The sequence below is a fragment of the Anser anser genome (assembly GCF_964211835.1).
Source record: "Anser anser genome assembly, chromosome: 2".
Taxonomy (NCBI): Eukaryota; Metazoa; Chordata; class Aves; order Anseriformes; family Anatidae; genus Anser; species Anser anser.
This window is the reverse complement of record NC_139721.1, coordinates 22,275,423-22,290,158: the sequence shown is the minus strand read 5'-3', so window position 1 is coordinate 22,290,158 and position 14,736 is coordinate 22,275,423. Positions and strand designations below refer to the sequence as shown.

Here is a 14,736-nt window from a genome sequence, read left to right as displayed (position 1 = left end):
GCCTCATTTAAAACAAGGCGGCACAAACAACAAATTAAAGACTCCCAAGGCTAAGGCTGGATTGGAGAATGACAGCTCTAACTACATTCAAGTTGCAAGAAACACTTTCCCCAAAACATGTACTTTTTGTTTGCTCAGCCAGACAAAAGCTGCCAAATAGATCAGAGTGTGGTGAAACGTAAGGCCAAATCTCATCCGTAGCAAACTGGACTCTCACTCCGCAACATATTGCTCTGAAGAGTTTATCTTCCCCCCCCACACCCCTCCCTTTTTTTTTTTCTTTTTCTAAGTTATGAAGAAGTCAAGATTTTCAGAAGCTGGAATTGCTTTGTTTCTGATAGCCAAGAAAAATGAGCATTTTATTGAAAAACAGAAACTAGGTAACTCCCTGTGAACAGGGAGTAGCCTACTCAAAAGGAAAAAAATAACAAACATAGATGTCAAACATCAGAGCTGGCCTCAGCCTAACAGTCTCTTCTGGAAGCAGAAAATTAGTGTTGTGGGGTTTTATTTTAACAGCATTTATTAGTAGTAGTATCCTTGTGAAATTTCACCTACAGTGTAGAAAATGCATGTTCCCAGAGTGTAAGGGACAGAGCTAATGAAGTCAGCCTGTCAAACACAGAGAATGCTTTGCACCAAGCTCCTAAGAGTTTCCATTTCTCAGCTATAAAGTAAGAATTTAAAATGCTGACATGCCTCTAGGGTCGAAGTCAGGTGCTCTGGTCACAGAGTACTTGAAATATTAACATCAAAAATTTGACATCAATCCTAAAATTGCATATTTTATGTTTCTGAAACGCAAAGGAGTTAGTATCTACCAAGCTACCATTCAGTTCTTTCCTTTTCAAAGTTAACTGTGCAAACGTAGCAGAAAGATATTTTACAGGCCCAGTATCCTGATCATAAATACCTGCTGCTCCAGATTCCTGGCTGTAACTGATAGACGAAGAACGAATTGTTCTCAGGCGCAGACTTTGAGCTCTCTCCTGGCGAGCCGCATCGCAGGTCTGGTTTGGGTGCCAAATCTGCTTACAGTGATAGCAAAACTCAGTCCCGCAGCCTTCTCGTCCACATGTAAGTTTGGGACAGCTGGCGCATCCAAACGCGATCACAGCATACCTTGAAATTATCAATGGGGGTACAAGAGAAAATTTTTTTAATAAAATCAGTTTTAGTTATAGACTAAAGCTAAAAAGAGCTACCAGAAGAGGTACGAAGGCAGCAGAGATCAGGAGGTGACATCATGTGGCCAGCACAAATTCCTTACCGCCTTTTTCTTCCACGGGTCTATGGCTATGGTGTTAGACTCAGACTGCACAGGAATACTATAATCAAGGCAACACTTTGCTCTCCCCAGACTTAATGACTTCAAGCAGGACTGAAACACACTGTATTTAAGGCTGAGAAGTTTAAAGTCACAAAACAACAACAGTTTAGAAGAGCAGGAAGAAAAAAAAGGTGTTTAAGTACCTTGGAAAAAGTTACTGCTTTCCGAAGTGTCCCAGTCACTACAGGCATGTCTAAATTTGACCATCTCTTTAATCTAGGATAATCCCTGCTGCACAATCCATGGTTCTATGGTTTCTACGATCTATAGTGTGATCTGCTCCTCGAAAGGCACCTGACTTGATAGTGCCTGAAAGTTTGGTACTTTACTGGTTGTCTTCTACCATGAACGCTGTTATCTACATTAAATAGATGTTTGCTTACTCTTTGCATGTTAAAATACCAAAACAGAGGAATTATAATGTAAGGATTTGGCTTTCTAAATTGGTAGCACAATTTTTTAAAACACCCCAATTTTCAAAATAAATTTCAAACTATATATGCAGAAGTAGACAGGAGTTTGGGCTATCACTACCACCTTTACTCTGACAATACTGTAGACCAAAAAGCTCCCCAAATGTTGAGACTTACAGAACTGTTGTGCTATTTTGCGATCAAACACCACATAACCAATTCTATCCAATGATACTGTTGTTGCCACAAATCACAGCTGAAACTAGTTCCTCCATCAGCTTTAAATTCTGAAGTTCATATGATAAAAAACACGTGTATTACAATGAATATTAATGCTAAATATATGCATATACACACATGTATACTCATATACATATACACACGCCTTTAATTCCTACCCACTGTAATGTTTTCAATGATTTTATGCAATAGCTTTATTTTAAATAGAAAAAAAATATACTATGCCCACTGCTATGAACACCTAGAACAGATGTGTAGTTTTATTCATGCAAACAGCTGCCCTGCACAGATTTCAGATCTGTAAGTACAGCAGAGCCCAAGTTTGTGGCTGTTCAAATGAAAGTAGCTTTATTTTAAGCGTAAATCGTTAATTTTCAACACACCTCGCCCCATTTCTAGGAGTTGCATGAAATTCACATAAAATATTCAGTAATGATACTAAAAAATATTTCCGCACAGATATTTAGCTGAAACTTAGCTATTTTAATTTCAGAGTTGATAGATCTGAAGCTCCATAAAGTTAATGTGATATCATTTTATTAATGTTTTAAACCAGCACGTTGGAGGTTGCTCCTCTTTAAACGCTATGCAAAACAAATGGGAGTTTTCAACCTTTCACTTACAGATGATGTAGCTACACAAAATTACATATGCTCGCCTGTTTTCAAACAATTTACTTTCCAAGCAAAAACTTGTTTCAGTAATTGCTGGAATCTTCGATAGGGTTGCCAAGTTAATCAGCTCAATTTGCCTCACTTGGAGCGACTGAAGAGCTAATTACTCTGCGTGTACACAAAGCGACTCTGGTCCAAACGCTTCTTCAGCACAAAGGGACACATCCACGATTCATTCATGTTATATCGAAGCATCTCAAGCTCAGGCTGCCGAGTGAAGTACCAATTCATCTCCCGCCTCCCACGGCTAACAGGGGCTGGGCACATCCCTGAAAGCACTCCCTGTTGGGGACCGATGTATCGGCAGACCTCTGGAAGTAACCTTTTAGACCAGGGCAAGTGTTTGGTCAAACTGTACAAGATTACGGGTTTAATCTGCATTCATTTTACAGGGCGTGTGAATTCTCGAAGTTCTGGATAGGCTGAGAGGAGAGAAGGGACAAATAACCGAACTCAGGGTAACAGCAAGTTTAAAAAAAAACACAGGAAAAGGACAACTAATTGCAGAAACGATATATGGTGGGAGCAGAACAGGAACAAAAAACGCGTACTCTTTTGCCCAATCTACGTTTTGCTTGACAAAGATAAAAATCTAAGAATTGCAGCTCTCTTCTAATAATGTCAGCAATAAAATCTCAGCGCAAAAACCCCTAAATAATTCAGGCAGAATAAATGACGGACCACTTTTGGAATACTGATTCACTAAGGCTTATAAAAACGACATTTGACAACTCATCATGTTGAAACAGAACCCTCGACAAATTTGGCTGGAAGAAAGCCCAAGAGGTTTCCTTACCCCATGGACACAACAACTGTTTGCTGATGTCCCCTGGCAAGCTATTGCAGGTAGGCTGCAGCTGGTCCAGAGACTTTTACCTAATCGGATGTTTTGTCAATGCTGCGCAGAAGCACTGTCATACAGCATCCACTCGGTTTGTTCTCTTACCTACTTGTGCAGTAAATCATCCCTACTGAAATGCTCGACTTTAGCAAAGGATGCTACCCCGTTCCCTGCACCTGAAGCTCTTGCACCTCTCCTGCTTTGGGATTAATCGCAAGTTCAGTAAATGCGAGCCATCCAGCTTCTTCAGGAAAATTTTGATACGTCCTAAAATCAGGTCAGCTACGACCTTAACACAACCCACCAGTAATACACATCAAGAACTGATCAGAAAAGAAAAGAAGCCCTCAATTTTAACTGGCAAGCTGAGTACAGTTGCCAAAGCAAGTAGAAAAGCATGACTGCTGTTGCACCACATCACTGGTAAAGCAGTTGTCTGCTCAAGTCTGTGCCTGCTGTACATGGTATGGAGTCTTTAAACCACCTCTGCTAACTAAGCTACTCAGTGAAAAGCTGGATCGCGTTCGCTTCCCTAAATCTCATGCCTGTCCAGCTCCTCCCTCCACCCTCTCTCTCTTCACTACACCATAACAATCCCCGTTACTTCCGATGCTGCTTCTCCTTCCCATCTCCGCCGGGTGCCTTCTGGCAGCTGCCCTGCCGGGCAGGAGCACGTCTGAGAACCATTTGCTGCGCTGCTGCCTGGGGCCAGGCTGGAGAAGGTACCCGTAGGATTCACACGCGGTCCTTTCCCTCGCCGGAGGTGTTATTGGGGATGTCTCTCTCCTCTGCTCAACTATTGTGTGTTTTTTCCACAAAACTTAGTAAATTAAATTACTCTGAAAGCTCCACCTCCCTCTGCCAAACGTATTTCAAAGTGCTAAAGGTTTCAAAAGCAACCAGGAGGAGGAAGGGAGCAAGGCAACACATGGTCGCATCAGCTCGTTTCTTTAGGATGACAGCGATCAATGATCCTGAGAAGCATCCAAGTAACCAACTTCACCTGGTTTTTAACTAGCAATGAGAACTCGGTGAGGATCTATGCACTAAAACCAGAATCCCACGTAAAGCATTTCCCTACCACGCGTGTTTCCAAAGGTACAGTTAAGGACACCCATATAACACATTGGTTTGTTCCTCTCAAAAAACTGTCAGAGTTTGACATCGTGGCAATACGCTGTGCTCGCTGTGGGACTCCACCCTTGGTCAGAGGAAGGAGCAGGCAGGAGGCAGCTCTGGAGCAAAGATTTAAATATTTTGCTACATACTAATCCATGGCTATGGTCCCACATGATTGCACAGAGCTTTAGCTTCACCTTGAAGACCCAATCTGTAATTTTGTAATGATATTATCAATAGGAATTACCATTACATTTTCTGACCATTTACAGATGCTTAAGATTTCCTTTAAACAGATGAGAAAAATGAAGTGCACCAAAAAAAAAAAGCAAAGTAAAAATTCTCCATTAAACAAATCTGTGCCTTTCTTTTCCAGCACTTCACTAAGACTATCTGAATCACTGAAACATGGTTTAACAGAAGACGTGGCCACATTCTTATATACTTCTACACACCCTGAGGAACATCGGTTTGTTCAAGAACACCAAAACTCAGGGAATCCCGAGCAAAGCAACCAAAGGCTTATCAAATAATGCTTTCCACGGTTTGCTTTCATTAGTAGTAAAGCTCTGCTGATTTCATCCACATGACTTTGTAACAAACTCATGCAACCAGTCCTCCCAAGTCATTCTTCCTCCTCTACTCGAACTGACCACAGCAGCGCCATCCATGTCAGACCAGAGGACCCAAGAAGCTGTCGTATTTCCAGTCCCTGCTTGTGATCCACATTAGCAAGTTCTATTTCATTTAAATTATGAAAGCAAAATTGTATTTCATCTAAAATGTTTCTTAATATACTGTTCAAATTTGAAAAACCTCCTAAACATTAAATATTCTGATATTAATGTTCAGGTTGCTTAATCTACCTAATTGCCTGTCCTATTTAGCTTGTACTCTTCCAACATTCCTCCCTTTCTCTCTACTTATTGTTCATCTGTGATACCCAAAAATAGAGATATTCTCTAAGAGTTTTTACCGTGCGCTGCACATCTGGATTGCAGTCATGGCTATAACCTTTAGGCATTATCGTAATGCAAAACAAAACCTCTAAAAAAACAACTTGCTGAAAAAATGGCATTATGAGACACCAACGGTAGAAAAGCGTGATGAGCCGCGGTGTCGTATTCAGCCTACTCATGTCAGAATTCAGAATGATTTCAGAGCTGTTTAAATATTAAAGCAAAGTTAAAACACTACGTTCTTCAGATAATAAGCAGGAACAAACTGATTATTATCTTACATCAGAACTCTGTTGACAGGCAACAAGTGGTGTGTCAGCCAGCCAGAAGATATCTGAAGCCGGAGAGGGCTTTTTATAAGAAGAAAATCTTCAATCATATTTCATTGTTAAAAAAAAAAGATATCTGCTTTCTCTTCCATGAGAAGTCCAAATAAATGGACTAAGCTAAAAGTACAGTAAACTAATTTTCAACTTTTTTTTTTGTTTCTTGCTTTAACAGTGCAACATTTGAAGTTTTTCCCTGCAGTAGATACATAGCAACCACCTACCAATAAGTTTCATTAATTTACTGACATTCTCTCTGTGCAGAATAAGAAAATCCTCCTTGAGGAAAAACTAGGGGGAAAGGTTTTTTTGTTTGTTTTTAAATGAGAATTCTCTTTGCTACCCACTCATACAACACGTAACAAAATACTAAGGTAAAGTAATTAACTTTTCAAAAAGCACAGTGCTAGGCATGTTATCTATTTATGCTCTCACTTCTTTTGCAGGTATGGAAGGAAAAAAAAAAACCTACCCGCAATCTGGAGCTGGGCACCACCTACAATCAGGATCCGCAACTAGCCATCGTCTAAGCATGAACTCTTCGTATTTTTCCATCAAGATGTCGTCATTTAATATCAAACGGATATCATGAGGATTAAATCGTTCTGAGCATTCTGGACAGCTAATATTAACTCTACTCTCAGAGATTTCTATCCGGAGATACTGACGCAAGCAATCCACACAAGATCTATGGTGGCAAGTCATTATCTCTGGGAACCTGTCCTTGGAGTGCCGCAAAAGGCACAAGGGGCATTCCATGAAGTCTCCGCTCGGTTTGCTGCTAGAGGTTGTTCCATTATCGGAAGAGGTACACGTGGAGAAAATAGAGTTCTTGTCTGTACACATTTCTGAATGAATGCTTTCAATACTCGCAATTCCATCAACACCTCCATTTAAATCCCTAGACTTGCGTTTTGTGTCCTTTTTTCTCCGAAAAAGAGAGCCCAAGGAAATTCTTCTTTTCTTTGGTGCCTTTTTAACCGAAGGCAAACTCACAGAAGAAGCAGAAGACTGGAGGTCCCGATCAGAGCCCATTTGCCGATGTAAACTCATGTCTAGATCACTCATCAAAAATGGGTTAAATTTCACATACAACCCTACTCATTTTTAAGGATCAAAATAAGAGAGCCAGAGGATACATGCTTAAGTCATATTATTATGTAATCCAGTTTGAGAGTCTTCACGCAGAAAATTCACACATCTCTTCGCTTGCAGCAAATTCTTCACAGGAATTCCCTTTATTAAGAGAAAAGAAAAAATAGATTAGAATCACATCCATCACTTCTGGTTCTGAAACATCACAGCACTCTAATGACCTGTTATTCCTATTACTACCATCTTCTTCTCATACTTTTGACCCAGTATTTCCTTCTGTCTTCTTTTTTCTATCCATTACATCCTTCTCATCTTAACAAGTCCGAAATTTCCCCAGGGGCAAGGAACATTTTTGTTGTTTTTAAGTGGTGCTGAGAACGGCAACCTCACCCCCCCGCTCCCTGAGGATGTGTGCACAAGAGCCACCATAATCCAAGGTGACAAGTAAATGTATAACCAGTTCTTATATACAACACCCTAACAAGCTGAGAGCATTGGAAATTTTTGTTTCCTCTACTTTACAGTTTCCACGCGTGATCAGATAACGTACCGAGCCTATATGGTTAGTTAAAAGAAACTAAGGAGTTCTCTGTGTGTTTTGAATGCGTTTAGACAACCAGCAGAAACCAAGTCACTGTGGCTAAACAACTCAGGGTATTCTCATATCCTAAGGGTTTGCAGAGCAGTAAGCAGATGCATATTTTTATATTTAAAGCACTTGAATATTTCAGAAAGCAGAGCTGGAGAGTGAGTGACAGGCAACACTGCTTTGCCATTCCAATTCCATACTGCAATTCAAGCAAAGACTAGAGTTAAGATGACGACATTTGAATTTTTCATGACATTTAAAAAAGAGCAAAAACACCAACAAAAAAAGAGATTCCTATCACATAGTAGGGTTCAATTATTCTCTTTAAGACAGAGGGGTGCCTATTGTTTAAATGACTGGCTCAAAGGAGAAATAAAGGTGTTCTCCCATTTTCCTCTGACACAGGAGACCGATACAACCATCTCCACACACACAGATGGTGCAGCACACCATCTCCAACCAAAAACACCAGGTTGCCCCAAACATGTAAATATTCCCATTTTTTGCCAGCTTAATTGTACAAGAAGAATTCTTAGTCAACCACCTGTAACAGAAGAAAGAGAAGACATTTCTCACGAGACATCAGTGGCGCACGGCTCGATGCAACGAATGCTGGCACCATTTTTCTCCTCAGCATTTCCCAGCTTACCTCCCCCCCTGCACGGAGTACACTGGATTTCCACAATTTTACCATGGTGTGATAAAGTCAGAAACTGGATATTGTGTGCTGCACATCTGAGGCCTCACCTCTGTCATGACTGGGTCAAGACTAGGAGCCAGCAGGCAGCCAAGTCAGCACGACGGCATTTACGCTACTGCCTGGTACAGCAGTACCCCATGGATGCATTACCTACGTCAAGTGTAAGAATTTAAAAGAAAAACCACCACCACCACCTCCTGGTTTTGTTTAAAAGATGTCTTATGTTTCAGGTCAGTAGACTTTTTTTTAAGGAAAAATTAGAGAGACTATATTGTTTTTTCCAAGTGTTGAATTATTACTTTCTTTTTTTCTTTTAAATAATGGAAAATCTTACCTCTGTGGAACACCATGCAAAAAGTCTTAGTTTTATTCCCAGGGTCTGTCTAAAATAAAGCCAATTTCATGAACATATTCTTCCCTCCTGAGGGAACACTCTCAGCGTAAAACCTAGCCAAGAAGAATCCCAGAGTGGCTGAGGCCGGCAGGACCCTCTGGAGCCACCCGTGCCCAAGCAGGGACACCCAGAGCAGGGTGCCCAGCACCACGTCCATGCGGCTTCTGAAGGTCTCCAAGGAGGAGACCCCACAGCTTCCCTGGGAGTCTCCATCCCAGAGGGAACATCTTGGATGCTTCACCTGCTTCTGTTCCCCCACAACACAATACAGTGGTTTTACTGCCACTGTCTTTCAGTGAACTAAAACATCCCCTTATCTTAAAAAAAAAAAAAGTGAAACAAAAAAATTGCTCAGTGATGACAGAAGTGAATGTGCTTCTGTCTGGGATCTTGACATTGAATCATAGATACCGTTTGCAGTTCGTAGATAGTGCCTGAAATATACTACAGAAACAAATCCTATAAGCCTACAGCTGATTATAAATTCAGTTTGTAGGTCTAGAAGTGCAAGAACAACCTTAAAAGCATTATTATAACTACTTACTTTGTAACATTTGCATATTCACACAGATACTACCAGACTAGTGGAAAGCACCAGTCTTCTTCAGCCAGGAGAATCCATAAAGGAACAGAAATCAAAACATTTATTTCAAGCGTAAAGGTGTTTTTTTGTTTTGTTTTAAATAAAACTAAATACGTGTAAAAAAAATAGGAAGTAAACACAGTCACACAGCCAAATCTATGACTATAAGCCTCCTCCTCCCTCTCTCTGGAGAGGAAAGAATGTGTATTACATTTCTGCCAGCTCCAACAGATGTATGAAATCAAGTAATGGAAGCTCTGGTGATGATGAACCGGTCTTTTTTTTTTTTTTTTTTTTTTAATAAACAAAGATTCTCCCATGCTCTCCAGAAGCAGATGGCTAGGTCCTATAGCTCTCTTTGTGTAACGCAATCTCATAAGCAGCCTCTCAGAAATAGCAGACTGTCCTGAAATAACTGGCAACTTCGCTAAGTCCTGACTGAATTTCCGCCGTTTTCTTTAGAAGAGCAATCATCAATTACTCTCCCTAGATTTAAGTGCACGAAGCTAGTTTTAAAAGCCATTCTCTTCCTTATATAGTGATTCTGGATTGCCATTTTAGTGACGTTCAAAGATGACTTTGCTGAGAAGACTTGGCAGATGATTTATGACAAAGAAATGAAGACAAACCTTATAATGCTAATTACGACCAGAGCCGTACGGAACCACAAAAGCCTTACGAGCGCCGTGTGGAGCCCTGGCCGATTCTCCTCCCGTTGCCCAACCCAACGCAGCATCTGCATGCTTGTGCTGACAGGAGAAGGAAAAGATATTGCACTCTGTACAGCGGGAGAACACAATGCCTGTATTATTCCGGTAACAATGAGCCCATACGAAGAAGATACACTGTGTGAAAAGTGAAGTTGTGAAATCAAAGGACTTGAAAGGAGCTGCGGTACACGGTTATGAACATCAATAGTCTGAGTTTGAGCAGCATTTATTCCAAGCTCTGCACCACTCGTACAGCCCAGTATAAGCTCTATCAACATACAGAAGGGACTAATACAGGCAGCAGTGAAGGGATTAAAGAAAAGCCACACACAGCATAATTCCTAAAAATATAAATTCACCACTGTCCTCAACATTTCCTCAAAAGCACTTGCAGATGACAGAAAAAACATGGTTTTGGCTTCCTGCCATGCCTAAAACCCTACCACAAATCAAGATTCCAGCAGTTCCTCACATTCTCCTCATGCCACAGACGACCACAAGACACAACTTACCACAGCACAAAACACCTTATAATTTGAACTTTTCCAAAAGCACAAACGACATTTATAGACGTTAACTCACAAAGCTCAGCACATAACTGCTCCCTGTTCCTTCAGTAACATCTCCTAAACAGTTTGATGGAGAAATCTAACATCACTTACATCTAGTTCATTCCCTTCTATAACTCTTTTTGATCATGCTGCCCTAAGGAAATACTATTGCTGACCACATAACGCCGTTGCACGGAAAGTAAATAAGGCTTTGGAAATCTTGGAAAGGGAGAAGTTCTCAACCTCTGGTATTTTTATAACGTAACATTAAGATCTCACCAATTTCAAAATTTTTTAAGAAATGCTCTAGGACAGCCAAGTACAACCCTACTGGTTTTGCAAGAAAGTAGCAATAAAGTACTACTCCCATAAGCTACTTTATACAGAAGACTAATGTGCTCATGTTCCAAACTGTCCCTCAAACACAGAGGCACAAATTTAACACATTGCCTGCTCTTGCACCACACATGCACTCACAGGAGCAACAAATGAGGGATTCTCAGCTACTAGTACAAGTAGTTTCACACACCTTTGCAAAATGAGGGCAGGCTTAAGTATTCACGTATGAAAGGAGAAATACAGCATAAAGGTAGATGCAGCTACATCCTCACTAAAACCCTTAATAGTCCCTCGTGTTATTGATGCTTAAATTGCTAATTTTGACTTTTCCTGTTGCAAATGAACACCCTTTCATCTCAGGCATTTGTTCCTCCAGGTGATTTAGCCAAGCGTCAACTCTGTGTTGGTATACTGAAAGCAATTTCTTGAATAAAACTGATTAATAACAGCTCCCTTTGACATCTGTAATTCCAAACACCCATGCTCTGTAGTTGTTTTGTGAGATGCACTACTTCAACTTAGCTGTAGCAAAAAAGCCCAGAGCTTGAAGTTCATCCACTGACAATGCATCTAGAGATCTGAAACCCACTTCTACCTCCCTCTTCCAATGAGGATTTCCTGTTGTGATCATACAGTAGCCTGGAATTTCTAATTCGTGATGTTCTTTATGCACAGGTAAAGATCTATAGAAGGCATCACAAAAACATGCTGTTGTTTTGTTTACTGCGTTATGTAAGAAATGTAAAAATAAAATGGGATGATATAAAACATACAAAAGCTTAAGATACTAAATTAAATGCCAATGAACAGGATTGTTAAACAGCAATCAAGTTTATGGCTCCAATAGGCATTCTTTAAGTGTCACTTCATTCCATAACAGTCTTTAAATTGGGAGGAAAAAAAACACTTTTGTCTGAGTATTTCTAAAGAATATACCTCTACTGCCTTTAAACTGGTTCACCCAGAAGTCTGGTATCATGAAGAGTTAAAACAGTGAAGAATAATCTTCAAAGAACAGTTCGATGTGTTTCCCCTCAAAAACTACAGTTAAAAATAGCAACGTATTTGCCATTTAATGTTTACAAGACTAAAGATATATTTAAGAGACCAGCCAACGTTGTCCTTATGGGTGACTTTCACATAGCTGACACAAACAGGTCCAGGAGATTCCTAAAACACCCTGATGATAACTTCTTGGTACAGGAACTAAGGAAGCCAACTAGGAAAGGGACTCTCCTGGTACCTTTGTTCCTTCTCAACAGAGAGGATCTCATGGGTGAAGTGGCAATTGGTGGCCATCTTGGCCATAGTGACCACAAAGTAGTTGAGTTTAAAGTCTTTGGTGACAGGAAGAAAACCGCCACCAAAATTTCAACCCTGGATACGAAGAGAGCAGACTTCAGGCTGCTAGGGGAAATAGTTAGTAGAGCCCCCTGCGAAGCTGCTTTTAAAGACACTAGCGTCCATCAGTGTTGGTCACTTTTGAAGTACCACTTCCTAAGAGCACAGGAGAAGGCAATTCCAAAATGCCCAAGTCAAGCAAGCAGGGCAGAAGACCAACTTGGCTAAGCAGGGATTTTCTTCTAGAGATTAGGTGGGAAAAAAAAGTATATGGCCACTGGAAGCAAGGTTGGGTGACACCGGAGGACTACAGAGATGCTGTTCACCATTGTAGGGAGAAAATTTGCATGGCAGTTTGGAAGACTATGATTGCAGTAACGATAAACTCCCAGCCAACCTCAAGCTTGTGCAGGATTTGCTGCTCCAAGTGGCTGATAATTTATGGGCCTGATGGGACTCAACCCAGGGTACTGAAGGAGCTGGCTGATGTCATCACGAGACCTCTCTAAATTATTTTTCAATGGTCTTGGGAATCTGGAGAGGTCCCATCTGACTGGAAGCTGACAAATACTGCTCCAATTTTCAAGAAGGGAAAGAAGGAAGACCCTGGTAATTACAGGCCTGTCAGTCTCACTTCAGTGCCTAGTAAAATTATGGAGAAGTTTATTCTGGGAGTTAATGAGAAACACCTAAGGACAATGCAGTCATTGGCCACAGCTAACATGGGTTCACAAGGGGAAAGTCCCGTTTAACTAACTTAATTTCCTTTTACGACCAGGTCACCCTCTTAGTTGACCGAGGGAAGCCAGTTGATGCAGACTTTTAGGATTTCAGCAAAACTTTCAATACCGCTTCCCACAGTATTCTTCTGGACAAAATGTCCAGCACAGAGCTACATAAATACGTAATATGATGGGTGAACAATTGGCTGATGGGTTGGGCTCAAAGGGTTATAGTAAACAGGGTTACATCGTCCTGGCAGCCAGTCACTGTTCTACCAGGCTCCTTTTCACAGCCAGTTCTCTTTGATGTTTTCATGAATGACTTGGATGCAGGACTTGAAGGTACACTAAGTTTGCAGATAACACTAAACTGGGAGGAGCTGCTGACTCTCTTGAAGGCAGAGCGACCTTGCAGAGATACCTTAAATTGGAGACCTGGGCAATTACCAGCAATATGAAATTTAATATGAGCAAGTGCCAGATGCCACACCTGGGACAGGGAAACCCTGGTTATATGTACAGACTCAGGGATAAGAGGCTGGATAGCAGACCCACAGAAAGGGATCGGGGGGTTCTGGTCAATGACAAGTTGCACATGAGCCAGCAGCGTGCCCTGGGAGCCCAAAGGGCCGACCCTGCCCTGGTGTGCCTCAGGCCCAGCACTGCCAGCCGGGCGAGGGAAGGGATTGTCCTGCTCTGCTCTGCGCTGTGCAGCCTCACCTCGGGCACAGTGTGCAGTTTGGGTGCCACAGTATAAGAAGGATATAAAACTATTAGAGGGTGTCCAAATGAGGGCTATAAAGATGGTGAAGGGTCTAGAGGGAAGGATATATGAGGAGCGGCCATGGTTTGTTCAGCCCAGAGCAGGGAGGCCCAGGCTGAGGGGAGGCCTCATGGCGGCCTGCAGCTCCCTCACGAGGGGAGCGGAGGGGCAGGCGCTGAGCTCTGCTCTCTGGGGACAGCGACAGGACCCGAGGGAACGGCATGGAGCTGGGACAGGGGAGGGTCAGGCTGGGTGTTAGGGAAAGGTTCTGTGCCCAGAGGGTGGTCGGGCACTGGGACAGGCTCCCCAGGGCTGTGGTCACAGCACTGAGCCTGACAGAGTTTAAAAAAGCCTTTGGACAACGCTCTCTCACACGGTCTGATTTTGGGGTTGTGCTGTGTGGAGCCGGGAGATGGACACAGCGATCCTTATGATCTTTCAACTCAGGATATTCTGTGATTCTACAAAATGCAGTTTGTGCATTTTTGTCATGCCTTCTAACTTTATTTTCTAATAAAAGGTGAATGTAATCCAAATAATATAAACTCTTTACACTAAAAAATTTTAAAATTGTTAACTTCTATTGAACATCAGAAGCTTTCTCAAGCTTTAAGAAGTACCCAGACCTTGAGAAACTTATGCTCACCATTCACAGTAATTTATTACAGTGTGCCAGGATGCAAAAATGTGAAGTCAAAGTGACCTAAATAATTGATTCGCCTCAAACTGAGCTGTGTAAAACTACTTTAAGTATATACTAAGGTCAATTTTACTTCACTATAGCTTTCTCTTTTTCAAAAGGAGGGCACCAGTATGGTAGTTTACATCTTCCAAAACTGATCTAAGCAAAAAGCAATTCTTATCTTTCAGACACTTGTGCAAGATACCTTTCAGTTTGCGTCCCAGGTCATTCTAACAGCCACCACATACACGAACGCGTCACTTTAAGCACAAAAGACCATTCGTACTCAAGTTACCAGTGTGTCCTATTACTAGCAGATCTTTTTCAAAGTGCAAATTAGTTCTTCACTTAGTTAATTGGGCTCT

The 14,736-nt window shown here is 41.5% G+C and overlaps 1 protein-coding gene across 8 annotated transcripts in view; it reads right to left on the bottom strand.

Annotated features, from left to right (window-relative positions):
* RNF19A (ring finger protein 19A, RBR E3 ubiquitin protein ligase) overlaps nucleotides 1-14,736 on the bottom strand; it is a 59,436-nt gene that overhangs the window by 12,459 nt on the left and 32,241 nt on the right. For all 8 annotated transcript variants that reach the window (XM_083822596.1, XM_083822601.1, XM_083822602.1 and 5 more), the window contains 2 exons: nucleotides 6,375-7,138; nucleotides 914-1,122 (listed from right to left, as the gene is read on the bottom strand). In XM_083822596.1, the coding sequence (XP_083678722.1) occupies nucleotides 914-1,122; nucleotides 6,375-6,970 (805 nt within the window). In that variant the 5' untranslated portion in view covers nucleotides 6,971-7,138. The remainder of the gene's footprint in view (nucleotides 1-913; nucleotides 1,123-6,374; nucleotides 7,139-14,736) is intronic.